The sequence below is a fragment of the Ranitomeya variabilis genome, chromosome 1 (assembly GCF_051348905.1).
Source record: "Ranitomeya variabilis isolate aRanVar5 chromosome 1, aRanVar5.hap1, whole genome shotgun sequence".
In the NCBI taxonomy this organism is placed as follows: domain Eukaryota; kingdom Metazoa; phylum Chordata; class Amphibia; order Anura; family Dendrobatidae; genus Ranitomeya; species Ranitomeya variabilis.
In genome coordinates this window covers 14597979-14625257 of record NC_135232.1, presented here as the reverse complement: position 1 = coordinate 14625257, position 27279 = coordinate 14597979, and the positions used below count along the sequence as shown (strand labels likewise).

At 43.8% G+C, this 27279-nt stretch overlaps 2 protein-coding genes across 3 annotated transcripts in view; both read left to right on the top strand.

Annotated features, from left to right (window-relative positions):
• LOC143793496 (uncharacterized) overlaps nucleotides 1-27279 on the top strand; it is a 606170-nt gene that overhangs the window by 214582 nt on the left and 364309 nt on the right. The window lies entirely within an intron of this gene.
• Nucleotides 1-27279, top strand: part of LOC143793559 (uncharacterized) — a 62494-nt gene that overhangs the window by 10473 nt on the left and 24742 nt on the right. The window contains exons 5-8 of the mRNA XM_077280628.1: nucleotides 12957-13054; nucleotides 13133-13211; nucleotides 22085-22182; nucleotides 22294-22411. Of these exons, the coding sequence (XP_077136743.1) occupies nucleotides 12957-13054; nucleotides 13133-13211; nucleotides 22085-22182; nucleotides 22294-22411 (393 nt within the window). The remainder of the gene's footprint in view (nucleotides 1-12956; nucleotides 13055-13132; nucleotides 13212-22084; nucleotides 22183-22293; nucleotides 22412-27279) is intronic.

Below are 27279 nucleotides of genomic sequence, written 5' to 3'. Positions count from 1 at the left end.
ATAGAATTATCATTTTATACAAGACAATCCTACCAAGTCATAAGGTATTTTTTTATCAAAATTCTCAATATTTTTTTTTTTAATCTGTTCTTGCAGGACAGACAGATTTTCATCTAGTACCTTACATAAAGAATTGGTAATTATAATTCCTAAATATGGGATATGACGTTTTTCCCAGTTATAGGGAAATTCTTTTTCTATCATATGAAAAAAAAAAAGGGTAAATGTTTGTATTGGTGAATTTAACCCTGATGAAGAGGGCCAGAGCCCTTGAAATGCATTGGTTGGCTGACTAGCTATACTAGCACACCTGTCCTCTTTAGCCCCGTTGCGTGGTGACATCACCAGTAGCTCCGCCCACCCTCTCCGACCGCTACCTCAGCGCTGCATCCGGCCGGGGCCGAGGTCTCGCGGTCGCGCGGCTTCTGCCGCCACTCTCTCCTTAACCCACCGCTCTGCCATAGCGGTACACCCTAGCGGTGGCTCAGACCGAATAATGATCCAGAGGTAAGCCCAAGCTACAGGCCTAGAGCCCTCAAATTCAGACATCAAGATTTACACTAAAATAATCTCAGAAAGGTTACTCCAAATTATGCCCTTCTTAATACATTCAGACTAAGTTGGATTCAGGCAGCCTCTGACAGCACAAGAAGAGAACTACATTTAAAGGGAACCTGTCACCTGAATTTGGCGGGCCCTTTTTTCGGAACGATGGGCGGTGTTTTCGAGTGTTTTATTCACCCCTTCCTTTCCCGCTGGCTGCACGCTGGCCGCAATATTGCCTTGAAGTTGATAAGCTTTCCTCCGTAGAACACGCCTGCGCATGCGCAGTATGCTTTGCCCAACTGCGGGCAAAGCCGAAAAGCATTAGTGCGCATGCGCCGGCGCACTATGTCCAGGAAAACAGCAAAATACTTCCGAGACATACAGTCATGGCCAAAAGTATTCACACCCCTGCAATTCTGTCAGATAATTCTCCGTTTCCTCCTGAAAATGATTACAAACACAAATTCTTTGTTATTATTATCTTCATTTAATTTGTCTTAAATGAAAAAACACAAAAAGAATTGTCCTGAAGCCAAATTGGATATAATTCCACACCAAGCATAAAAAAGGGGGTGGACAAAAGTATTGGCACTGTTCGAAAAATCATGTGGTGCTTCTCCAATTAGTGTAATTAACAGCACCTGTAACTTACCTGTGGCACCTAACAGGTGTTGGCAATAACTAAATCACACTTGCAGCCAGTTGACATGGATTAAAGGTGACTCAAACTCTGTCCTGTGTCCTTGTGTGTACCACATTGAGCATGGAGGAAAGAAAGAAGACCAAAGATGGCACGGTGGCGCAGTGGTTAGCACTGCAGCCTTGCAGCGCTGGAGTCCTGGGTTCAAACCCCACCAAGGACAACATCTGCAAAGAGTTTGTATGTTCTCTCCGTGTTTGCGTGGGTTTCCTCCGGGCACTCCGGTTTCCTCCCACATTCCAAAGACATACTGATAGGAAATTTAGATTGTGAGCCCCATCGGGGACAGTGATGATAATGTGTGCAAAAAATGTAAAGCGCTGCGGAATATGTTAGCGCTATATAAAAATAAAGATTCTTATTATTATTATAAAGAACTGTCTGAGGACTTGAGAAACCAAATTGTGAGGAAGCATGAGCAATCTCAAGGCTACAAGTCCATCTCCAAAGACCTGAATGTTCCTGTGTCTACCTTGCGCAGTGTCATCAAGAAGTGTAAAGCCCATGGCACTGTGGCTAACCTCCCTAGATTTGGACGGAAAAGAAAAATTGACAAGAGATTTCAACGCAAGATTGTGCGGATGTTGGATAAAGAACCTCGACTAACATCCAAACAAGTTCAAGCTGCCCTGCAGTCTGAGGGTACAACAGTGTCAACCCGTACTATCCGTCAGCGTCTGAATGAAAAGGGACTGTATGGTAGGAGACCCAGGAAGACCCCACTTCTTACCCCGAGACATAAAAAAGCCAGGCTGGAGTTTGCCAAAACTTACCTGAAAAAGCCTAAAACGTTTTGGAAGAATGTTCTCTGGTCAGATGAGACAAAAGTAGAGCTTTTTGGGCAAAGGCATCAACATAGAGTTTACAGGAGAAAAAAAGAGGCATTCAAAGAAAAGAACACGGTCCCTACAGTCAAACATGGTGGAGGTTCCCTGATGTTTTGGGGTTGCTTTGCTGCCTCTGGCACTGGACAGCTTGACCGTGTGCATGGCATTATGAAGTCTGAAGACTACCAACAAATTTTGCAGCATAATGTAGGGCCCAGTGTGAGAAAGCTGGGTCTCCCTCAGAGGTCATGGGTCTTCCAGCAGGACAATGACCCAAAACACACTTCAAAAAGCACTAGAAAATGGTTTGAGAGAAAGCACTGGAGACTTCTAAGGTGGCCAGCAATGAGTCCAGACCTGAATCCCATAGAACACCTGTGGAGAGATCTAAAAATGGCAGTTTGGAGAAGGCACCCTTCAAATATCAGGGACCTGGAGCAGTTTGTCAAAGAAGAATGGTCTAAAATTCCAGCAGAGCATTGTAAGAAACTCATTGATGGTTACCGGAAGCGGTTGGTCGCAGTTATTTTGGCTAAAGGTTGTGCAACCAAGTATTATGCTGAGGGTGCCAATACTTTTGTCGGGCCCATTTTTGGAGTTTTGTGTGAAATGATCAATGTTTTGCTTTTTGCTTCATTCTCTTTTGTGTTTTTTCATTTAAGACAAATTAAATGAAGATAATAATACCAATGAATTTGTGTTTGCAATCATTTTCAGAAAGAAACTGAGTATTATCTGACAGAACTGCAGGGGTGTGAATACTTTTGTCCATGACTGTAGTGCGCCCGCACATGCTCACTAATGCTTTTCGGCTTTGCCCGCAGTTGGGCAAAGCATACTGCGCTGCCTTGCGCAGGCGTGTTCTACGGAGGAAAGCGAATCAACTTCAAGGCAATATTGCAGCCAGCGGGAAAGGAAGGGGTGAATAAAACACCCGAAAACACCGCCCATCGTTCCGAAAAAAGGGCCCGCCAAATTCAGGTGACAGGTTCCCTTTAAATGTAGTCCTCTTCTTGTGCTGTCAGAGGCTGCCTGAATCCAACTTAGTCTGAATGTATTAAGAAGGGCATCACTTGGAGTAACCTTTCTGAGATTATTTTAGTGTAAATCTTGATGTCTGAATTTGAGGGCTGTAGGCCTGTAGCTTGGGATTACCTCTGGATCATTATTCGGAGCCCTGTAAGGATTCCTTTGGGAATTGACCTTTATTGATGGCTGTATTAAACATACACGTTAGGTGACCTAAAAGATGGTGACTACAAATTGTATAATATTCATTCGGTATACAGTCTGGTCCAGGTGATTTACTTCCTTTAATGCTTTTATAGCTTTGTAAGTTTCGTTTGTTGAAATCGGGATGTTTAGCATTGATGACTGATCTGTATTTAGTTGTGGGAGATTAATTCTAGAAAGAAACGTGTTTATTTCTATAGTTTTTGGTCGAATTGTATCTATCATTCTGTAAATGATTTAAGGCAGAGTAAAACCCCACAATGGTTCAGCCGTTTCTTGCGGATGCGTATATTTTAACTCCATCATTCTTAAGAGCAGAGACTAGTTTTCATTTGTTTTTGACCTTGTTGGCCATGAGTCTAGACATTTATGGGACAAATAATACCGTATATACCCGAGTATAAGCTGAGACTCCTAATTTTGCCACAAAAATCTGGGAAAACTTACTGACTTGAGTATAAGCCTAGGGTGGAAAATGCAGCAGCTACCGGTAAATGTAAAAAATAAAAAGATACCAATAAAAGTAAAATTAGTTGAGACATCAGTAGGTTAAGTGTTTTTGAATATCCATATTGAATCAGGAGCCCCATATAATGCTCCATACAGTTCATGATGGGCCCCATAAGATGCTCCATACAAAAATATGCCCCATATAATGCTGCACAAATGTTGATTATGACCCCATAAGATGCTCCATAGCGACATTTGCCCCATACAATGCTGCACAAATGTTGATTATGACCCCATAAGATGCTCCATAGCGACATTTGCCCCATACAATGCTGCACAAATGTTGATTATGGCCCCATAAGATGCTATATATAAATATTTGCCCCGTATAATGCTGCACAAATGCTTATTATAGCCTCATAAGATGCTCCATAGACTATTATGCCCCATATGCTGTTGCTGCGATTAAAAAAAAAAAAAAGATATACTCACTTCTCGTCACTCAGGCCCCCGGCACTTGCTATAGTCACCTGTCCGCGTTCCACCGCCGAGCGCCGCTGTGTCTTCCGCGTCCCCTGCACTGACTGTTCAGGCAGACGGCGGCGTGCACACTAATCGCGTCATTGCACCCTCTCTCCTGAGTGTCACTGCAGAGGACGTGGAAGTCGGAGCGGCGCCCGACGGTGGAACGGGGGACATGTGAATATCGCGCACTGCCCCCGTCATACTCACCTGCTCCTGGCGCGGTCCCTGCACATTCCTGGTTCTCCGGGCGCTGACAGCTCTTCCAGCGTTGAGCGGTCACCGTTACCGCTCATTACAGTAATGAATATGCGGCTCCACCCCTGTGGGAGTTGAGTCGGGTCTATATTCATTACTGTAATGAGCGGGTACCATGTGACCGCTCAATACAGGAAGAAGCTGTCAGCGCATGGTGAACCAGGGATGTGCAGGGACCGCGCCAGGAGCAGGTGAGTATGATTAGACAGCTGCCGCTCCCCCTCCCCTGCCGACCCCTGGGATTGACTCGAGTATAGGCCGAGAGGGGCAATTTCAGCTTAAAAAATGGGCTCAAATTCTCGACTTATACTCGTGTATATACGGTAGTTAAGCTTAATGGAGTTGATAAGTTTATCATAGTCCTCTAAAAGAATGAATTTTATTTCTGCTCTAATTCTATAATAGAATGAGATTTCTGTGTGGAATTTGGATCTGTTTTTCTATTTCTGCAATCCTTTGTGAAATTTCTTGTATCTTTTTTGTCAAAATCATATCAATTCTAGAAAAAGTTTTGTGCTTATCTGAGTAATCAGTGTATTCCCTAGAAGAAGACTTGAGACGCCTAAATGCATCAAACAACGGCTCTTTTATCAACCAGTTTTTTATTGTAAACATTTTGTTCCTTGACGAAGCTGAAGTATCTATACTCTGGTCATGTATTATGGTATATTAAAATCTCCAAAAATAAGTAAGTGACCTTGTTGGTGTTTTATGATTTTATCATTAATTTATTTAAAACTGATATTTGACCTCTGTTAGGCCCATAGATGTTGACTAAGGTGTTGGTTGTTGTTTCGATATTACATATAAGAATATGGTGTCTTCTGTTTTTGACATCGATTAATTGAAAATTTCCAGAATTTTGTAATTGCGGTGAGCACACCGGCTTTTTTTCTTCTCAGACGAGAAGTTAAATATATGAGGGAAATCCCTGTGAGAGAATTTTGGTGGGTCGTTCTGTGTAAATTTGGTTTCCTGATATGGAATACCGTACTTCTTGAAAGGGCTATTAAGTCCTTTCACATTCAATGTCAACATTTCTAGCGCCAGAATTACACATATTGAAATACTGGTGGTGAGCCAGAAATATACAAGTACATTGGTTATTAATATTTCGGCAATAAAACCTGTGAAGAAAATGTTAAATAACACCAAAAATTTTGAGTTGTTTGAATTGTTAATGCCACAATTCAGAAACATGGAAATACCAAAAAGAAAAAAACAAATACTGGGTTTCCTCCGACGATCTGATGAAGAGGACGAGAGCTGCATGACTCGGGCTCTAAAGTACCTTTTCCAGATTTTGGGGGTGAAGAAAAGTTTGTCCGACTCTGCCCATGAGTCCTGGAATTAGAGCACAAAGAATTAAGTTATCAAATAAGATAAAATCAGAAGACTTTTGTAGGACGCATTCTCAAGATGTCGCTTCGGGGGTCCCGGTTCCTTTTCTGATGGGGATTGCGGTCATAGCCGGGAATGTTATATTAAAAAAAAAAAAAATTCCAGCCATCATCAGGATCAAGTATTGGATGAGATTAGTGGGGGAACCCCATTTGTAAAGAGTGTTATTAGCTCTCAGGATGGTGGGAATAGCTGCAAATGATTTTCTTGCGTTTAAGGTCTCTTTAGAAAAATCCGGAAACACTTTGATGTTTTCATATGGAGGAGGAAAATTCTTGTGCTTCCTAAGATAATCTAATATCAAACTACCATAATGTCAGGAAAAAAAAAAAAGCAATGATCAAAAAATATCATAAATAATGCCAATTTTATTAAATATACACTCACCGGCCACTTTATTAGGTACACCATGCTAGTAACGGGTTGGACCCCTTTTGCCTTCAGAACTGCCTCAATTCTTCGTGGCATAGATTCAACAAGGTGCTGGAAGCATTCCTCAGAGATTTTGGTCCATATTGACATGATGGCATCACACAGTTGCCGCAGATTTGTCGGCTGCACATCCCAAAGATGCTCCATACAAGGCAGGATGGATCCATGCTTTCATGTTGTTTACGCCAAATTCTGACCCTACCATCCGAATGTCGCAGCAGAAATCGAGACTCATCAGACCAAGCAACGTTTTTCCAATCTTCTACTGTCCAATTTCGATGAGCTTGTACAAATTGTAGCCTCAGTTTCCTGTTCTTAGCTGAAAGGAGTGGTACCCGGTGTGGTCTTCTGCTGCTGTAGCCCATCTGCCTCAAAGTTCGACGCACTGTGCGTTCAGAGATGCTCTTAGGCCTACCTTGGTTGTAACGGGTGGCGATTTGAGTCACTGTTGCCTTTCTATCAGCTCGAACCAGTCTGCCCATTCTCCTCTGACCTCTGGCATCAACAAGGCATTTCCGCCCACAGAACTGCCGCTCACTGGATTTTTTTTCTTTTTCGGACCATTCTCTGTAAACCCTAGAGATGGTTGTGCGTGAAAATCCCAGTAGATCAGCAGTTTCTGAAATACTCAGACCAGCCCTTCTGGCACCAACAACCATGCCACGTTCAAAGGCACTCAAATCACCTTTCTTCCCCATACTGATGCTCGGTTTGAACTGCAGGAGATTGTCTTGACCATGTCTACATGCCTAAATGCACTGAGTTGCCGCCATGTGATTGGCTGATTAGAAATTAAGTGTTAACAAGAAGTTGGACAGGTGTACCTAATAAAGTGGCCAGTGAGTGTATGTATATATATATATATATATATATATATATATATATATATATATATATATATATATATATATATATATATATAAAAGACAACTTTAAACTAGCAGAAAAAAGGCAGTGCATTTGTTCCAAGATCTGGGCAGGTAAGTGTTGCTGCCTTTTTTTCTGCTGTTTTTAAATTGAATTTTTGGAGACCTTGAGTCTTTAGTGGCATTGCTATTTAGTTTAGTGTAGGACTCGTAAGCGTGGGGACCCTTGGCGTGGCTTACGTACTTTGGCCAAAATATCAACCAACACCTCACTATTTTGTATATTTTTTGCACTATATTTTTCTGGGTGCAGCCAAGCCCAAACACATTCGGTCTCGCATGAGGGGTGTTCGCACTGGGATGCATTGAGCATGTGCTGGCCAGCCCGCCTAATCGGAAAGTATGGGTGTGTCTTATAGGCTGTGAACCAGACACTATGCTGTACCCTTGTGTGAACAACGCCCTATGTGGGCCTTCATTGTGCATTTGTATACTGGGCAGTCACCCCACTCCAGGAGTGGGTATGTGCAGAGTTCTTGTTGATCTGGTATTTTGCACCTGTGTTGCTAACATCTTGCTTTATGGGCTTGCTGCACCCCGCAGTGCATTTGTTCCAAGATCCATGAAATTATACAATAAGAAGGCAGAAAAACAAAATATCACATAAGGAGACCAGTGCCCATAGAGGGATAAATCCCATATTCCATCTAGGATGATATAGTAGGCAGTTAATGCAGACCTGGTGCATCCAATATACCAGCTAAGATAACCTAGTAGGGCTCCCCCATTCCTTGGTCTATAACACTCGAGGTGATGCACTAGGTCTGTATCTACTGCCTACTATGTTATCTTAGCTGGTATATTGGATGCACCAGGTCTGCATTATTGTATCACTTCATGACCAGCTCTCTATTAGTGGGTAGATGTATGTTACTATATAAGGGTATTGGTGCAACATGGTGTGTTTGTGTGCCATCCAGGGACCTCTAATATATGGTTATTTGTTTTTATAGCTTGGTACACGTATGGTTACGTACTTTATACCAACAAGCTATAATCTTGCATATCAACCGTGTGCAGTTATTATTTCATACATTGTGTGCATGGGCCAAGGGAGGGGTTGCTCTAAGCTTTATTATAAGCTATTTCGGGTTTCCAACTGTCATGTTTTTGTGACTTTTAATTGTTTTTATATTGTGTGTTGGTTTTGTATTCAATAAAAGTATTTTGAATGTATTCTGGTGATCCCCTGTCTATGGTCTACAGCTTTTTCTTCCATTGATAGTACAGCTGACATGTGCGCGCAATAGCGGCGAGTGGAATCGCGATCCACCCGCCGCTATTAACCAGTTAAATGCCGCTGTCAAACGCTGACAGCGGCATTTATCTACCGCTTCCAGCCGCGTGGCCGGAAATGCGCTCATTGACGACCCCCCCCATCACATGATCGGGTTGCTGATGCCGGCTTGCTGTGAGCGCCACCCTGTGGTCGGCGCTCATAGCACGCCTGTAATTAACCCCTTCAAGTCGCGGCCCTTTTTCGTTTTTGTGTTTTCGTTTTTCGCTCCCCTCCTTCCCAGAGCCATAACTTTTTTATTTTTCCGTCAATATGGCCATATGAGGGCTTATTTTTTGCGGGATGAGTTGTACTTTTGAACGACATCATTGGTTTTACCATGTCATGTACTAGAAAATGGGAAAAAAATTCCAAGTGCGGTGAAATTGCAAAAAAAGTGCAATCCCACACTTGTTTTTTTTTTTTTTTTTTTTTTTGCTAGGTTCACTAAATGCTAAAACTGACCTGCCATTATGATTCTCTAGGTCATTACGAGTTCATAGACACCTAACATGTCTAGGTTATTTTTTATCCAAGTGGTGAAAAAAAAATCCAAACTTTGCTTAAAAAAAAAAAAAAAAAAAAAAAAAGTGCAATTTTCCGATACCCGTAGCGTCTCCAATTTTCGTGATCTGGGGTCGGGTGAGGGCTTATTTTTTGCGTGCCGAGCTGATGTTTTTAATGATACCATTTCGGCGCAGATACGTTCTTTTGATCGCCCGTTATTGCATTTTAACACAATGTCGCGGCGACCAAAAAAACGTAATTCTGGCGTTTCGGATTTTTTTCTCGCTACGCTGTTTAGCGATCAGGTTAATGCTTTTTTTTATTTGATAGATCGGGCGATTCTGAACGCGGCGATACCAAATATGTGTAGGTTTTTTTTTTTTTTTTTTATTGTTTTATTTAGGATGGGGCGAAAGGGGGGTGATTTAAACTTTTATATTTTTAATATTTTTTTCACATTTTTAAAAACTTTTTTTTTTCACTTTTGCCATGCTTCAGTAGCCTCCAAGGGAGGCTAGAAGCAGGCACAGCCCGATCGGCTCTGCTACATAACAGCGATCATCAGATCGCTGTTATGTAGGAGAATTGCAGGTGTGCTGTGAGCGCCGACCACAGGGGGGCGCTCACAGCCACCGGCGATCAGTAACCATAGAGGTCTCAAGGACCTCTATGGTTACCTTCCTGATGCATCGCCGACCCCCGATCATGTGACGGGGGTCGGCGATGACGTCATTTCCGGCCGCCCGGCCGGATGCGGTAGTTAAATGCCGCTGTCTGCATTTGACAGCGGCATTTAACAGGTTAATAGCGGCGGGTGAATAGCGATTTCACCCGCCGCTATTGCGCGCACATGTCAGCTGTACAAAACAGCTGACATGTCGCGACTTTGATGTGCGCTCACCGCCGGAGCGCACATCAAAGCAGGGGACCCGACATGCGCAGTACATGTACGGCGCATGTCGTGAAAGGGAAATGTCAGATGATCGCTCCTATGTAGCAAAGCCGATCAGCCTATGCCAGCTTCTAGCCTCCCAGGGAGGTTATTGAAGCATGGCAAAAGTAAAAAAAAATGTTTAAAAAAATATGAAATAAATAAAAAAATAAAATAAAAGTTTAAATCACCCCCCTTTCTCCCCATTCAAAAAAAAAATCAAATATAGACATATTTGGTATCGCGTTCAGAATCGCCCGATCTATCAATTAAACAAAAGATTAACCCGATCGCTAAACGGTGTAGCGAGAAAAAAGTTAGAAACGCCAAAATTACATATTTATATAAAGGGCGATCAAAAGAATGTATCTGCACCAATATGGTATCACTAAATATGTCAGCTCGGCGAGCAAAAAATAAGCCCTCACTCAACCCCAGATCACGAAAAATGGAGATGCTACGGGTATCGGAAAATGGAGCAATTTTTTTTATTTTTTTTAGCAAAGTTTGGAATTTTCTTTCACCACTTAGATAAAAAATAACCTAGACATGTTTGGTGTCTGTGAACTCGTAATGACCTGGAGAATCATAACAGCAGGTTAGTTTTAGCATTTAGTAAACCTAGCAAAAAAGCCATACAAAAAACATGCATGGGACTGCACTTTTTTTTGCAATTTCACCGCACTTGGATTTTTTTTACCATTTTCTAGTACAAGACATGGTAAAACCAATGATGCCGTTCAAAAGTACAACTCGTCCCACAAAAATAAACCCTCACATGACCATATTGACGGAAAAATAAAAAAGGTATGGCTCTGGGAAGGAGGGGAGTGAAAAACGAACACTGAAAAACGGAAAATCCCAAGGTCATGAAGAGGTTAATAATATAAAAAAAACACTTATTTTTTGGGGTTTGTTTTTCGGCATTTATTGGGCGGTAAAAACGACCTCTATGCAATTTTTTTTCAGGTCAGTTATGGTGACACCAATCTTGTGTTTTGTTTGTTTTTGTTTGTTTTTAGCATAGAGACCCATCACTTTATCTTCTGTTATCGGAGCTGTGTGACGGCTTCTCTTGAATTGCGCCCTGACCTTTTTATTGGTATTATATTGGGGCACCTGTTACCTTTGTGATCGTTGTGTTTTTATTGCATTTTTAGTGAGCTGTTTATGATGTTACAGCAATCCTTTGTTGGGACCCTGTGATTTAGTGACTGGCTGGAGAATGGGACTCCCAACCACATAAAGGGAGCCTGTCATGTAAAATAACATTAACCTTCAGACATGGGGTTAACCTGCAAATTAATAATGTTTTGAACTTGCCCAGCTCCTGCACTGAGAGGCCCTCTGCCAGGAGGAAATCAACTTTATTCCCCGGCAGCGTTCGGCTTCCAGCCATAGAGGTGCGGTCGGTGCGGCTTCAGTGACCCCTCAGAATGTAGTGAGCAGCAGCTGAACCTGCGCCCCAGCACTGACCCACAGCCCGCTCTAATGCTGAACCATAAAGCTGAGCCGGCTGACAGTCAGTGCAGGGGGCTCGGTAACAGCTGCTGCTCCGTATACACTGACCAGTGACTGTAGCTGCAACGGCCAAAACTCTGACTGGAAGCTGAACACTGCCAAGTGAAATAAGGTTTATTTCCTCCCGGCAGGGGCTCCCAGTGCTGACACCGGGCAAGTTTAAAATGCTATTAACTTGCTGATTAACCCCGTATTAGCGTTATTTTACATGACATGTTCCCTTTATATGGCGCTGTCAGGCTGTAGGCAGCAGTGAAGTGATTAAATGGCAGCAATCAGAGCTCACTCCACAGACACGCACCTGACATCCTTCATGCATGGACACCAAGTATCAGGAAGGGGTTAAAGAGCCCTGTCACATGACGTCAGAATGCACGGGAAGGGGGTCCTAGCCTCCATGGCTCAATGAAAGCAAAATGTCAGGGGGCCCACTCTTCCTGTTCATGGGGTCTGAGGAGAACGATATAAGTGGGATGGTGATGCAGGTGTTGGCCCTGCTGGGACATAGGGCCCCTCAATACTGGTAATAATCAGTGTAAGTCTCCCGTAAAGGGTTGTTCGTTCAGTACAATATGTATTATGGGGCTTTTCTGTGGACTCTGACCAGACAATCTCTCCTTGGCTCTCCGTGTTCCAGTAAGCGCCCATGACCCCGGTGCCTACTCTCTAGCTGTCCTTTCCACACATTGATAGGCGCTAACCGCTGTGTACCGGGTACACCTACAACACCGTCCTCTCAGGCGCTGAGACTTCATCCGTTAGCCGTACACGTGCACTTTCCTCATAGAGAGTCAAACTCAGAACTTTCCGCACACTTGCTGCCTATTTTAGTGTTTACATCGAGGTGAATTTTTCTCTATTTAAAGAAGAATACGAACGCAGTAACCCATGTTTTAATAGGAGGACTGCAGGTTCTCTCCTCTTAGTGATCCCAGAGGATCCTGTCCAGGAGGGAGGCCGTGTCCTCATGGTGACCTCATGAGGCCTCAAAAAACAATCACTGGTAAATGGTAACCGTCCTTCCCCAATCTCCATAACGGCGCATTAGGAGAGAAGACAGCGATGAATAGAAACGTGGAGCTTTCTCCAGCTCCTCTATGGTTCCGTCCCTGGTGGAGAGGAAACTTGGAGAAGTTGTGTTTCTTAGTGCGGCTCCTCCATCTGACTGACGAGGGTCTTCTCTGTCCCCCTCCTCAGGGTTCTCATCCTCCGGGTGCAGAGCAGAGAGCATTAGCCTTTGGTCTCGCTGATTATCACTTCATACTTGGGGCTACGATATCCTGGGACCTCGGTACCGGTGGTGAGGACCACATCAATGTAATTTGGTCCCTGATGTATAAACCTAGAATTACTGGATCTGAGAGACGTGTCTCATATATAGACAGATACACGGCAGGTCATGTATTCAGTCTGTGTGTCTCCACAGATGGATCCAGGAGGAGAAATCCACCAGAGAGATGTCCCCATCCTCTGTATTCCCAGGACTGTCTGGAGGAGAATCACAACATCCCGGAGGATCATCAGGTAGATGACTGTGAAGCCCCCACAACATCTGACCATGAAGTGATGGGACCTGAGCTCATCTTACATTTTTCTTTTTAGGGTGAAGATCTGATTGATATTCAGGTTGAGGTTATACATGGAGCACAAGAGGCGATCGCAATATGGGCCGATCAGCAGGGTGAGGAGGGGAGACTGTCATGTCTGTTATGTGGTCACCTACTACTACTCCTATCATCTCATCATAACATGACACAATCTATAGTGGTATGTAAAAGTTTGGGCACCCCTGGTCAAAATTGCTGTTGAAAATGAAATGATCTCTAATAGGCTTAAAATTAAAGATGACACATTTCCTTTGTATTTTAAATTTTTTTAAAAAATATATATAATATATATATATATATATATATATTTGATCATTTTTTCAATTTAATAAATTACAGAAAGGAAAATAGGTCAATTCAAAAGTTTGGGCACCCTTGGAGATTTGTGTGCTCAGATAACTTTGACGAAGGTTTCAGACCTTTATTAGCCTGTGAAGGTTATGGCTTCCTCACTATCATCGTTAGGAAAGGCCCAATCATGCTTTATAAAAAATGTTGCCTCCCCTAACCTTGTGGAGGCCCACAAAGCAGAACAAGGCTATAAGAAGATTACAAACCATTTTCAAGTTGCCCTTTCCTCAGTTAGAAATGTATTTCAGAAATGGCAGTAACCAAGAATAGTGGAGGTCAAAATAAGAAAGACCATGCAACATCTCAGTGAAAGCTGCTCGCAGGATTGCTAGAGAGGCAAATTGGAACCCCCTCTAGACTGCAAAAGACCTTCAAAAATATTTAGCAGACTGGAGTTGTAGTACATTGTTCTACAGTTCAGAGACACCTGCAAAAATATTACCTTCATGGAAGAGTCATTAGAAGAAAACCTCTCCTGCATCCTCACCATAAAATTCAGCTTCAGAAATATGCAAAAGAACATCTAAACAAGCCTGATGCATTTTGGAAACAAGTCCTGTGGACCAATGAGGATAAAATAGAACTCTGTGGCCACAATGATCAAAGGTATGTGTGGAGGAAAGAGGCACAGAATTTCAGAAAAAGAACAGCTCGCCAACCATTAAGCATGGTGATCCATAATGCTTTGGAGTTGTGCTTCAGCCAATGGCATGGGGAACATTTCACAGGAGGAAGGAAGAATGGACTCAATAAAATTTCCACAAATTCTTGATGCAAACATAACACCATCTGTAAAAAAGCTGAAGCTGAATAGACGAAGAGGATGGCTGCTGCACATAGATAATGGTCCTAAACACACGTCACAATCCACCATACATGACCTCAGAAGGGGCAAGCTGAAGGTTTTACAATGGCCCTCACAGTCCCCTGATTTGATCATCATTGGAAATTTGCGCTAAACCTAAAAATAGCAGAGGAAGCAAGACGACCCAGGAATCTCACAGAACTGGAGGAATTCTCCAAGGAAGAATGGTGGAAAATCCCTCAAACAAGAATTGAGACTCTTGTCTGGCTACAAAAACCATTTACAAGCTGTGATGCTTGTAAAAGGGGGCGCTACTTGGTACTAACTATGCAGGGTGCCCAGACTTTTGCATCGGCACATTCTCCTTTTTTTTTGCTTCAAATACAAATGAAATTTGTCATCTTTAACTTCATCCCTTAGAGATAATTTCATCTTCAACTTGCTTAACTGTTCACAATAATAGTAATTTTGTCCAGGGGTGTCCAAACTTTAACCCCTTCATAACATGCGCCGTACTAGTACTGCTCTGCGGGAGGTGCATTCATGCAAACAGCAGTACTAGAACGGCGCATTGGTTTCGCAGCCTCACACTGAGCGCCACAGCGATCGGGTGCGGGTGTCCGCTGTATGTGATAGCTGACACCCCGCAACAATGTCCACGATCAGTGCTAGCACCAATCTCAGGCATTTAAACCCTCTGCGATCGTGTTGTCCTGAGGGTGTCTATGGAGACCATAGGCACCAATATGGCCCCGGGGTCCTGCAGAGAGGTGGCTTGTAAGTGCCTGCTGAGAGCAGGACCTGAGACTCCTCCTTCCCTGCCTGTCAGAACCTGATCTGATACTAGGCAGAGCAAAGTGTCAGATCAGCGATCTGGCATTATTTAGTGATGTCCGATACTGGGACAATGTAAAAACGTTTTAAAAAAAAATTATATATATTATAATGTGTAAAAAAAAAAATAAATAAAAATAAATCCAAAATAACGAAAAAAATATGTATGTATATTTCCAATAAATAAACATATTTTTGTAAATAAAAAAAAACCAAAGAATAAAAGTACACATATTTGGTATCACCGCATCCATAACAACCCGCTCTATAATACAATCCTACTTGTTAACCCCTTCAATGAACGCCGTAAAAAAATAAAAAACTAGGCAAAAAACAATGCTTTATCATCATACCGCCGAACAAAAAGTGCAATAAAACGTGCTCAAAAAGACGGATGTAAATTAAAATTGTACCACTGAAAATATCATCTTGTCTTGCAAAAAAGAAGCCCCCATACATCTCCATCAGCAGAAAAATAAAAGTTATAGCTCTCAGAATAAAGGTATGTAAAAATATTTTTTCTATAAACGTATTTATGTAAAAGCACCAAAACATTAAAAAAAATATAAATGTGGTATTGCTGTAATCGTACTGACCCAAAGAATAAAACTGCTTTATCAATTTTGCCACATGCGGAACAGTATAATAAAAAAAATAAGACAAAAAGCAGTTCCTGAAAAAACCCACTATAAATCTGGTATTGCTGTTATCGCACCGAACCGAAGAATAAAGTCGTCTAATCACTTATCCTGCACGAGGAACGATGTAAAAAAATAAATAAAACCAATTCTTCACATGCTATTGATTTTTTCATTCCGCCTCCCAAAGATCGCAGTAAGGTTCGGCACATTTATCCTGCACTCTATGCTGAGCGCTTACATCGAGGTTTCTGTGTAAGTCTCTGAAATACGTGATTCAGACAGAACCCCCGGCGGAAGATTCCCTATAGTGAGGCAGATGGAGGCACTGTGGACGCCATAGGACCTGTGATCCGGCGGTGTCCGTCTTTTTAGGATTGCATAAAAGGCCACACTTTTGTGCACTCCTGAAATGGACACTGCTGATCAGAGGCCAGACGGCGTCAAGAGTAACTGCTGCCTCATTATAGTGAATGGATCCATCAGGGATTTCATCTGAATCACGTCGCTCTGATATTCAGATGTAATCCCCAAAGTAAGTGCTCAACGTACCGCGCCAGATAAATGTGATCTCAAACGTTATGTAAAATGTTCCCAATAAAAGCTTCAACTCAATCCACAAAAAAAAGCAAGTCCCCACTCAGGTCTGTCATCTTTTAACGAAAATATAGGGGGCTTCCACCTTACTGGTAGCACAAAGGCTCTGGAAAAGCGAGGGAAAAAAAAAAAAGAAATTCAGCAAATTCTGCACTCCCAAATTCAAATGCCCCCCTCCCTTCTGAGCCCCATTGTGCCTAAACAACATTTAGCGCCCACATGTTTGACATTTCTGTAGTGATGAGAGCCCACCTAATTTACAGGAGCGGGTCTCCAGAAGCATGAGCTGGGCATAATGTACTGGTCACTACAGCGTACTAGTCACTACAACGGCAATTTGCATCCTCTGCTGCCTGTTTTTGGAAAACACGCATGGAGTCAATATCGTCACTACATCTGTAGATAAATTCCCAAGGGTTATAATTTCCAAAGTGGTGTCACTTGTGGGGGGTTTCCACTGTTTAGGCACATCAGGGGCTCTCCAAACGTTACAAGGCATCCGCTAATAACTCTAGCAAATTTTACATTCAAAAAGTGAAATGGCGCTCCTTCCCTTCCAAGCCCTCCTGTGCACCCAAACAGTAGATTCCCCCACATATGGGGTATCAGCATACTCAGGAGAAATTGCAAAACAAATTGTATTGTCCATTTTCTCCTGTTTACCCTTGTGAAAGTAAAAAAAAAAATACCGTATATACTCGAGTATAAGCCGACCCCCCCTAATTTTGCCACAAGAAACTGGGAAAACTTATTGACTCGAGTATAAGCCTAGGGTGGAAAATGCAGCAGCTACCGGTGAATTTCAAAATTAAAAATAGATGCTCCATACCGTTCATTATGGCCCCATAGATGCTCCACATAAAGCTGTGCCATATATAATGCTCTGCACCATTCAGTATAGCCCCATAGATGCTCCATAGAAAGCTGTGCCATATATACAATGCTCTGCACCTTTGATTATGGCCCCATAGATAGCTGTGCCATATATAATGCTCTGCACCTTTGATTATGGCCCCATAGATAGCTGTGCCATATATAATGCTCTGCACCTTTGACCTTTGATTATGGCCCCATAGATGCTCCACATAAAGCTGTGCCTTATATATAGTGCTCTGCACCGTTGCCCCATAGATGCTCCACATAAAGCTGTGCCACATATAATGCTCTGCACCGTTCATTATGGCCCCATAGATGCTCCACATAAAGCTGTGCCATATATACAATGCTCTGCACCATTGCCCCATAGATAGCTGTGCCATATATATAATGCTCTGCACCGTTGCCCCATAGCTGTGCCATATATATAATGCTCTGCACCATTGCCCCATAGCTGTGCCATACATATAATGCTCTGCACCGTTGCCCCATAGATGTGCTATATATACAATGCTCTGCACCGTTGCCCCATAGCTGTGCCATATATATATAATGCTCTGCACCGTTGCCCCATAGCTGTGCCATATAGTGCTCTGCACCGTTGCCCCATAGCTGTGCCATATATATAATGCTCTGCACTGTTGCCCCATAGCTGTGCCATATAGTGCTCTACACCGTTGCCCCAAAGCTGTGCCATATATATAATGCTCTGCACCTTTGCCCCATAGCTGTGCCATATAGTGCTCTGCACCGTTGCCCCATAGCTGTGCCATATAGTGCTCTGCACCGTTGCCCCATAGCTGTGCCATATAGTGCTCTGCACCGTTGCCCCATAGCTGTGCCATATAGTGCTCTGCACCGTTGCCCCATAGCTGTGCCATATAGTGCTCTGCACCGTTGCCCCATTGCTGTGCCATATAGTGCTCTGCACCGTTGCCCCATAGCTGTGCCATATAGTGCTCTGCACCGTTGCCCCATAGCTGTGCCATATAGTGCTCTGCACCGTTGCCCCATAGCTCTGCCATATAGTGCTCTGCACCGTTGCCCCATAGATACTCCACATAAAGCTGTGCCATTGCTGCTGCTGCAATATAAAAAAAAAACACATACTCACCTGTCTTGCTTGCAGCTCCCCAGCGTCCGGTCCCAGTGTCTCTCCGCACTGACTGATCAGGCAGAGGGCGGCGCGCACACTATATGCATCATCGCGCCCTCTGACCTGCACAGTCAGTGCGGAGAGACGCCGGGAAGATGGCGCGACGCCCGGCGTGTGGAACGAGGACAGGTGAATATGTAATACTTACCTGCTCCCGGCGTCCCGCTCCTTCCCCCGGACAGCTGGTCTTCGGTGCCGCAGCCTCTTCCTCTGTCAGCGGTCACCGGCACCGCTGATTAGATAAATGTATTATGCGGCTCCGCCCCTATGGGGGGGTGGAGCAGCCTATTCATTAATCTAATGAGCGGTCCCACGTGACCGCTCAGGGGAAGAGGCTGCGGCACCCGGAGACCGTGGGACGGGCAGGGGGAGCGCCAGGAACGCCGGAACTAGGTGAGTATATGACAGGCCTCACCCGCCGACCCCACCACCGATCATGCCTCGAGTATAAGCCGAGAGGGGCACTTTCAGCCCAAAAATTTGGGCTGAAAATCTCGGCTTATACTCGAGTATATACGGTAACTTTTTTTCACACAAAATTTATTTCAGCTCCAATTTGTTTTATTTTACCAAGGGTAACAGGAGAAAATGGACCCCAAAAGTTGTTGTACAATTTGTCCTGAGTACGCCGATACCCCATATGTGGGGGTAAACCACTGTTTGGGCGCATGGCAGAGCTCGGAAGGAAAGGAGTGCCATTTGACTTTTCAATGCAAAATTGACTGGAATTGAGATGGGACGCCATGTTGCGTTTGGAGAGCCCCTGATGTGCCTAAACATTGAAACCCCCCACAAGTGACACCATTTTGGAAAGTAGACCCCCTAAGGAACTTATCTAGATGTGTGGTGAGCACTTTGACCCAACAAGTGCTTCACAGAAGTTTATAATGCAGAGCCGAAAAAATATAAAATCATATTTTTTCACAAAAATGATCTTTTCGCCCCCATTTTTTATTTTCCCAAGGGTAAGAGAAGAAATTAGAAAGTAGACCCCCTAAGGAACTTATCTAGATGTGTTTTGATAGCCTTGAACCCCCAAGTGTTTCACTACAGTTTATAACGCAGAGCCGTGAAAATAAAAATTCCTCTTTTTTTTCACAGAAATGATTTTTTAGCCCCCAGCTTTGTATTTTTACAAGGGTAACATAATAAATTGGACCGCAAAAGTTGTTGTCCAATTTGTCCTGAGTACGCTGATACCCCCTATGTGGGGGGAACCACTGTTTGGGCGCATGACAGAGCTCGGAAGGGAAGGAGCGCCATTTGGAATGCAGACTTAAATGGATTGGTCTGCAGGCGTCACGTTGCATTTGCAGAGCCCCTGATGTACCCAAACAGTAGAAACCCCCCACAAGTGACCCCAGATTAGAAACTAGACCTCCCAAGGAACTTATCTAGATGTGTTGTGAGAACTTTGAACCCCCAAGTGTTTCACTACAGTTTATAACGCAGAGCCGTGAAAATAAAAAATCTTTTTTTTCCGACAAAACTTATTTTTTAGCCCCCAGTTTTGTATTTTCCCAAGGGTAACAGGAGAAATTGGACCCCAAAAGATGTTGTCCCATTTGTCCTGAGTACGCCGATACCCCATATGTTGAGGTAAACCCCTGTTTGGGTACACGGGAGAGCTCTGAAGGGAAGGAGCACTGTTTTACTTTTTCAACGCAGAATTGTCTGGAATTGAGATCGGATGCCATGTCCCGTTTGGAGAGCCCCTGATGTGCCTGAACAGTGGAAACCCCCCAATTATAACTGAAACCCTAATCCAAACACACCCCTTACCCTAATCCCAACAGTAACCCTAACCACACCCCTAACCCTGACACACCCCTAACCCTAATCCCAACCCTATTCCCAACCGTAAATGTAATCCTAACCCTAACTTTAGCCCCAACCCTAGCCCTAACCCTAGCAATAACCCTAACCCTAATAATAACCCTAGCCCTAACCCTAATGGGATAATGGAAATAAATACATTTTTTTTTATTTTTCCCTAACTAAGGGGGTGATGAAGGGGGGGTTTGATTTGCTTTTATAGCGGGTTATTTAGCGGATTTTTATGATTGGCAGCCGTCACACACTGAAAGACGCTTTTTATTGCAAAAAAATATTTTTTGCGTTACCACATTTTGAGATCTATAATTTTTCCATATTTGAGTCCACAGAGTCATGTGAGGTCTTGTTTTTTGCAGGACGAGTTGACGTTTTTATTGGTAACATTTTCGGGCACATGACATTTTTTGATCGCTTTTTATTCCGATTTTTGTGAGGCAGAATGATCAAAAACCAGCTATTCATGAATTGCTTTTGGGGGAGGCATTTATACCGTTCCGCGTTTGGTGAAATTGATAAAGCAGTTTTATTCTTCTGGTCAGTACGATTACAGCGATATCTCATTTATATCATTTTTTTATGTTTTGGCGCTTTTATACGATTAATTATTTTTTCTATAGAATAGCTTTTCTTTGGTATCGCTTTATTCTCAGGACTATAACTTTTTTACTTTTTTGCTGATGATGCTGTATGGCGGCTCGTTTTTTGCGGGACAAGATGACGTTTTCATCGGTTCCCTGGTTATTTATATCTGTCTTTTTGATCGCGTGTTATTCCACTTTTTGTTCGGCGGTATGGTAATAAAGCGTTGTTTTTTGCCTCGTTTTTTTTTTTTATCACGGTGTTTACTGAAGGGGTTAAATAGTGGGGCAGTTTTATAGGTTGGGTCGTTACGGACGCGGCGATACTAAATATGTGTACTTTTATTGTTTTGGTTTTTTTATTTAGATAAAGAAATGTATTTATGGGAATAATATTTTTTTTTTTTCTTTATTTAGGAATTTATTTTTTATTTATTTTTTTACACATGTGGAAAATTTTTTTTTTTACTTTGTCCCAGGGGGGGACATTACAGATCGGTGATCTGACTGTGTGCACAGCACTCTGTCAGATCGGCGATCTGCTGTGCAGGGCTGCAGGCTTACCAGTGTCTGCTCTGAGCAGGCACTCGGTAAGCCACCTCCCTCCCTGCAGGACCCGGATGCCGCGGCCATCTTGGATCCGGGACCTGCGGCGAGGAGGGAGGTAGGAGACCCTCGGAGCAACGAGATCACATCGCGTTGCTGCGGGGGTCTCAGGGAAGCCCGCAGGGAGCCCCCTCCCTGCGTGATGCTTCCCTATACCGCCGGTAAACCGCGATCATGTTTGATCGCGGTGTGCCGGGGGTTAATGTGCCGGGGGCGGTCCGTGACCGCTCCTGGCACATAATGCCGGATGTCAGCTGCAATATGCAGCTGACACTCGGCCGCGCTCCCCCCGTGAGTGCGGCCGATCGCATATGATGTACTATCCCGTCGGTGGTCATACGGGCCCACCCCACCTCGACGGGATAGTACGTCAGATGCCAGAAAGGGGTTAAGGACATAAAAATTAAAAGTTTGAAAATTGTGAAATGTTCGCCAAATTTCCTTTTTTTTTACCAATTAAGCACAAGTCATATCAAAGAACTTTTACCACTATCATAATGTACTATATGTCACGAGAAAACATTCTCCGAATCAGCGGGATCCGTTGAATCATTCTAGAGTTATGACTTCAAAAAGCGACAGTGGTCAGAATTGTAAAAGTTGGCCTGGTCAGGAAGGTGAAAACAGGCTTCGGGATGAAGGGGTTAACATGCCACTGTGTTTCCTACAGATGAACTCATGGAAAAAAATCCACCAGAGAGATGTCCCAGTCCTCTGTATCCCCAGGACTGTCCGGAGGAGAATCACAACATCCCGGAGGATCATCAGGTAGACGGCGCTGAGCCCTGTATGTGGGGGGACATTTCTGATCAAGGTCATAGGTGTCACAGATTTTGGTGGTTTCTTGTATTGTGCTGATTGTTACATCTGATATATCAGGAGGAAGATCCGACTAAGAATAAAGTGAAGGACGAGACAGAAGAAGAAGCGATAACGAGGGGGGATCAGCCGTGTGTGAGTGACGGGAAGGAGGAGATTCCGGGAGATGTTTCCACAGGTATGTAATAATGTCTAGTCTGTAATAATGGCCAGCGTGTGACAATTATGACGGAAGTGAAGTCTCCAGTGCAGTGAAGCTTCATTCACTGTTCACTACAGAAGTGTCTGGTGATGGCGCGGCTGCTCCTGTACAGAGTCTGGCGGTGCACTGATCAATAACGGGGCAGCCTTCACACCTCTTTTTAATGATTTAGGAATCACAGATTTCATTTTTCTAATTATAAATTTGTTAATATTACTTTCATCCTTTACTTTCATTTATTTCTGTAAGTTCTGTGCTATAAATGTCTGAGCTTGTGATTCAGACAGAACCTCTGGTGGAAGATTCCCTATAAAGAAGCAGATGGAGGCACTGTGGACGCACTCTGTCCTATGATTCAGCGGTGACCATCTTTTTAAGCGTGTTTAAAAGGGCGATTGACCACAGTTTTGTGTATCTATGAAAAGGACACCTCTGAACAAAGGCCAGACAGAGTCCAGAGTAACTGCTGCCTCATTATAGGGAATGGATCCATCGGAAGTGTCATCTGAATCATTTATTTTCTAGATTTAGATGGAAACCCTGATGTAATTTCTCAGCGTAGAGCACAGGATAAATGTGATCCAAAATGTTGTTTACCTCAAAATGCCTCAGATAAAAGCTTCTAGTCAACCCAGAAGTCCCAACTAAGGTTCGTCATTTGTTAACAGAATTGTAGGAGGTGTCCACATTACTGATGGCACAAAGGCTTTGGAAAAGTGATGTGGCTAACAACAAAAGAAATCCACCAAAATATGAGCTTCCAAATACCCCCTCCTCCTGAGCCCCACTGATGCGTGTCTCCAGAAGCATGAGCTGAGCACAATGTACTGGGCACTAGAATGTACGGGACACCACAATGTACTGGGCACTACAGTGTACGGGGCATTACAATGTACTGGATGCTACAGTGTACTGGCAGTTCACCCTACCAGGCACTGCAATATATCCGGGTATTATAATGGCATATTTGCATGTTCACATTAGCGTTTCTGTGCACAACGTATGATCCGCATGCGTTCATATCTTTAATATGGTGTAAGCAGGGACATACATACGCATGCGTCATTTCGCGGTGTGCGGCATTGCCTGGCGAATGCAACATGTTGCATTTTTTGAGGCTTCAAATATTGTGCAATCATGCACAAGCGGATGATTGCGTCAAAAAAACGCATTACTGTCTATGGGAACGCATTGGTACGCAAGGACATGCATACGCATGCGTTTGATACGCATGCGTACTTCACACTAGTCATGTCCAGGAAATTATACCACCTGCAAAATCCCTGATGTATAAAAGGGGGTCTGGAGACAGGAAGTCCATTACTCTCAAGACTCTGGATGGAAGCACAAGACTCTGGATGTAAGTATAGAAGCTTTGAAAATGTCTGTTTGTCTTTGCAGTTTGTACTAATTATTTTCTGTTCCTTGTAGACTGTGTGCTGCTCTAGTCCTGGCGCTGCCGTCCTGGTGCTGCCGTCCTGGTGCGGCCGCCTTCCTGGTGCTGCCTGACTGCTGTGCTGTTGGACTACTGCCTGTAATGTAAATATTGGTGTCCATTGTTCTTTTTTGGGGGGGAGGGGGGCTACATTATGTTTGGCTCTTAACAAGTTACATTTTTCTTATCGGTTCTTTTCTCTAGTGTTTCATTTGACTTCTGGCTGCTCTTCCAACATGTCCTCCACTGAAGCTGACACTGATTATGTAATCACATTTGATTTACTGATTCAGGTGTATTGACTAAGAGATAAACAGAAGGCTGACAGCACTCACTCACCGGAGCGCACCGTCCAAGTCCAGGGAACCATCCAGGACCATAGGAATCACAGAGAAGAGAGAAGAACAGCGCTCCATCCAGGTGTGAAATGTGAAAAAGTAGTTTATTGTGCCATAAACAGCAACGTTTCGGCCCTAAAAGGCCTTTATCAAGCATAACATACAGAGCTCATGACCAGCATTATATAGTGTGTATGCCACGCAGGGCACCAATCACCATACAGCCGCCCACCACTCAATACAATTAATAAAATATTACAAAAAACAGCAATCAAAACATATTAAAACATCGTTCCCATACCACTTGTATCTCCTTTATACATCACCTAAAAAATTGCCTTCATCCCCTTAGTAGTAACATAGTTTACATGTTAGTATCCCACATAGTCCGCCCCCAGTACCTATGTCATCCTAACCCTCCACCAATCATCACATAGCCATGTGGACAAACATAAACAAAGTAGAACCAATCGGATCCAATCTTCAAGTGGCGCCAGAAATGCCATGCCACCAATCTCCATCATCTTCTCAGGGGAATTCTGCTGTCCAACCTATCGTATAGTCCCTGACATACCTCAGGGTATCGGGTGTCATAGATCGGCGCCACCGCTCCAGGTGTAACCCATCTCCTGGATACAGCGCAGCAGCGGACGGGACACAGGAGCGCGTCGCCATCCGGAAGTACCCGCATCACGTGACCGTGGGGCGGACCCACCATCCGCAGCGCACACCCGCCCGTCCATCTTCACCGCTGCATCCGGCCAGGAGCGTCACCTAGGAGACCAGGACGCACACCATCCAGTACCACCCCTAAAGGAAACACCGATCCAATTTTAGTACTCTTAAAGCACATCTCCATATATTGCCCACGATCCAACGCTATATCATTTGTGATGTATGTTAACCTAGATGCTAACAAAAAAAGGAAAGAGGGGGGCGGAGGAGAAATGGAAGGGGCAAAAGCAACAAGAGAAGAGAAAAGCAAAAAGAAAAGAAAGGGGATAAAATGTAAACACATTATGCATCAAAAGAAAACTTTTAAAAACAGCATATCACGATAAAGAAGCCACCCGCCCACATACTAGCAGCACTTTAGAGGCCACAGGACAGTAAATTGAAATCAATATTTAAACCTCTAGGTTGTAGGGACCCTAGCGTGTAAATCCACCGCAGTTCTTTATTTTTCAAAATCTGTAACCTGTTACCACCCCTCCTCAAAGCCGGGACACTATCAATCACCCTAAATCTCAATTGGTTCACAGAGTGTCTGCTCTCAATAAAATGTTTAGGGACTGGTAGTTCCGTAAGTCCTGTTCTCACCGTGCTCTTGTGTTTGCTAATGCGGGCTCTCACCTCCATCGTTGTTTCACCAACATAGGTGAGCCCGCATGGGCACACAATCATATATACAACATAGCTTGAGGAGCAGGTGTACCTTTCTTTTAGGAAGATTTTCTCTCCCGTATGAGGATGATAAAAAAATTCCCCTTTTAACATGTTATTGCAACAGGCACAGCCCAAACATGGGAAATTCCCATGTTTGGCCGCGCTCAGGGTAGTCTGAACCATGGACTTGGAGGCTCCAATATCTGACTTAACCAATCGATCCCGTAGATTACGTCCCCTCCTATACGACATCATGGGATACATCACAAAATTTGGGACAGACGGAAGACCCCGTTGTAGTAGGGTCCAGTGTCTCTTTAGTATATTACCAACCCGTCCACTCACCAAATTGTATGTTGACACAAAAGGGATCCTATCACATGTCTGCTGCACCCGGGTTTTCTTCCGAATACTCTCACGGGAACAATCAATAGCCCTATCCTTATATCTCATGACCTCTCTTGCTGGATATCCCCTTGCAATGAACTTGTTGCACATATCATCGAGCCGTGAATCTACCCGCCCCTCATCAGAGACTATCCTCCTCACCCTTAGTAACTGACTCCAAGGAAGAGAACTAACCATTCTCCTTGGATGATTACTATCAAAAGATAATAGACCGTTCCTGTCGGTTTCTTTCACAAAAATATCTGTGCTCAATCTATTACCATCCTTATAGACTAAGGTATCCAGGAACTGTACCTGTCGTGTGGAAGATGTCAAAGTAAATTTTAGCTCGGGGTAGATTTGGTTGAGAAACCCATGGAAGTTGTCCAACTCATTAGGGTCCCCCTCCCATACCAGAAAAATGTCATCTATATAACGCCACCAGGCTCTGACATGGCGCCAGAGGTTGCAATTGAGGGGTACCGCCATGGGGTCCAATGTGGCCCCCACTTACGCCAACATCTACATGGCGGTGCTCGAGGACAAGTACGTATTCCAACCTCTGGCGCCATGTCAGAGCCTGGTGGCGTTATATAGATGACATTTTTCTGGTATGGGAGGGGGACCCTAATGAGTTGGACAACTTCCATGGGTTTCTCAACCAAATCTACCCCGAGCTAAAATTTACTTTGACATCTTCCACACGACAGGTACAGTTCCTGGATACCTTAGTCTATAAGGATGGTAATAGATTGAGCACAGATATTTTTGTGAAAGAAACCGACAGGAACGGTCTATTATCTTTTGATAGTAATCATCCAAGGAGAATGGTTAGTTCTCTTCCTTGGAGTCAGTTACTAAGGGTGAGGAGGATAGTCTCTGATGAGGGGCGGGTAGATTCACGGCTCGATGATATGTGCAACAAGTTCATTGCAAGGGGATATCCAGCAAGAGAGGTCATGAGATATAAGGATAGGGCTATTGATTGTTCCCGTGAGAGTATTCGGAAGAAAACCCGGGTGCAGCAGACATGTGATAGGATCCCTTTTGTGTCAACATACAATTTGGTGAGTGGACGGGTTGGTAATATACTAAAGAGACACTGGACCCTACTACAACGGGGTCTTCCGTCTGTCCCAAATTTTGTGATGTATCCCATGATGTCGTATAGGAGGGGACGTAATCTACGGGATCGATTGGTTAAGTCAGATATTGGAGCCTCCAAGTCCATGGTTCAGACTACCCTGAGCGCGGCCAAACATGGGAATTTCCCATGTTTGGGCTGTGCCTGTTGCAAT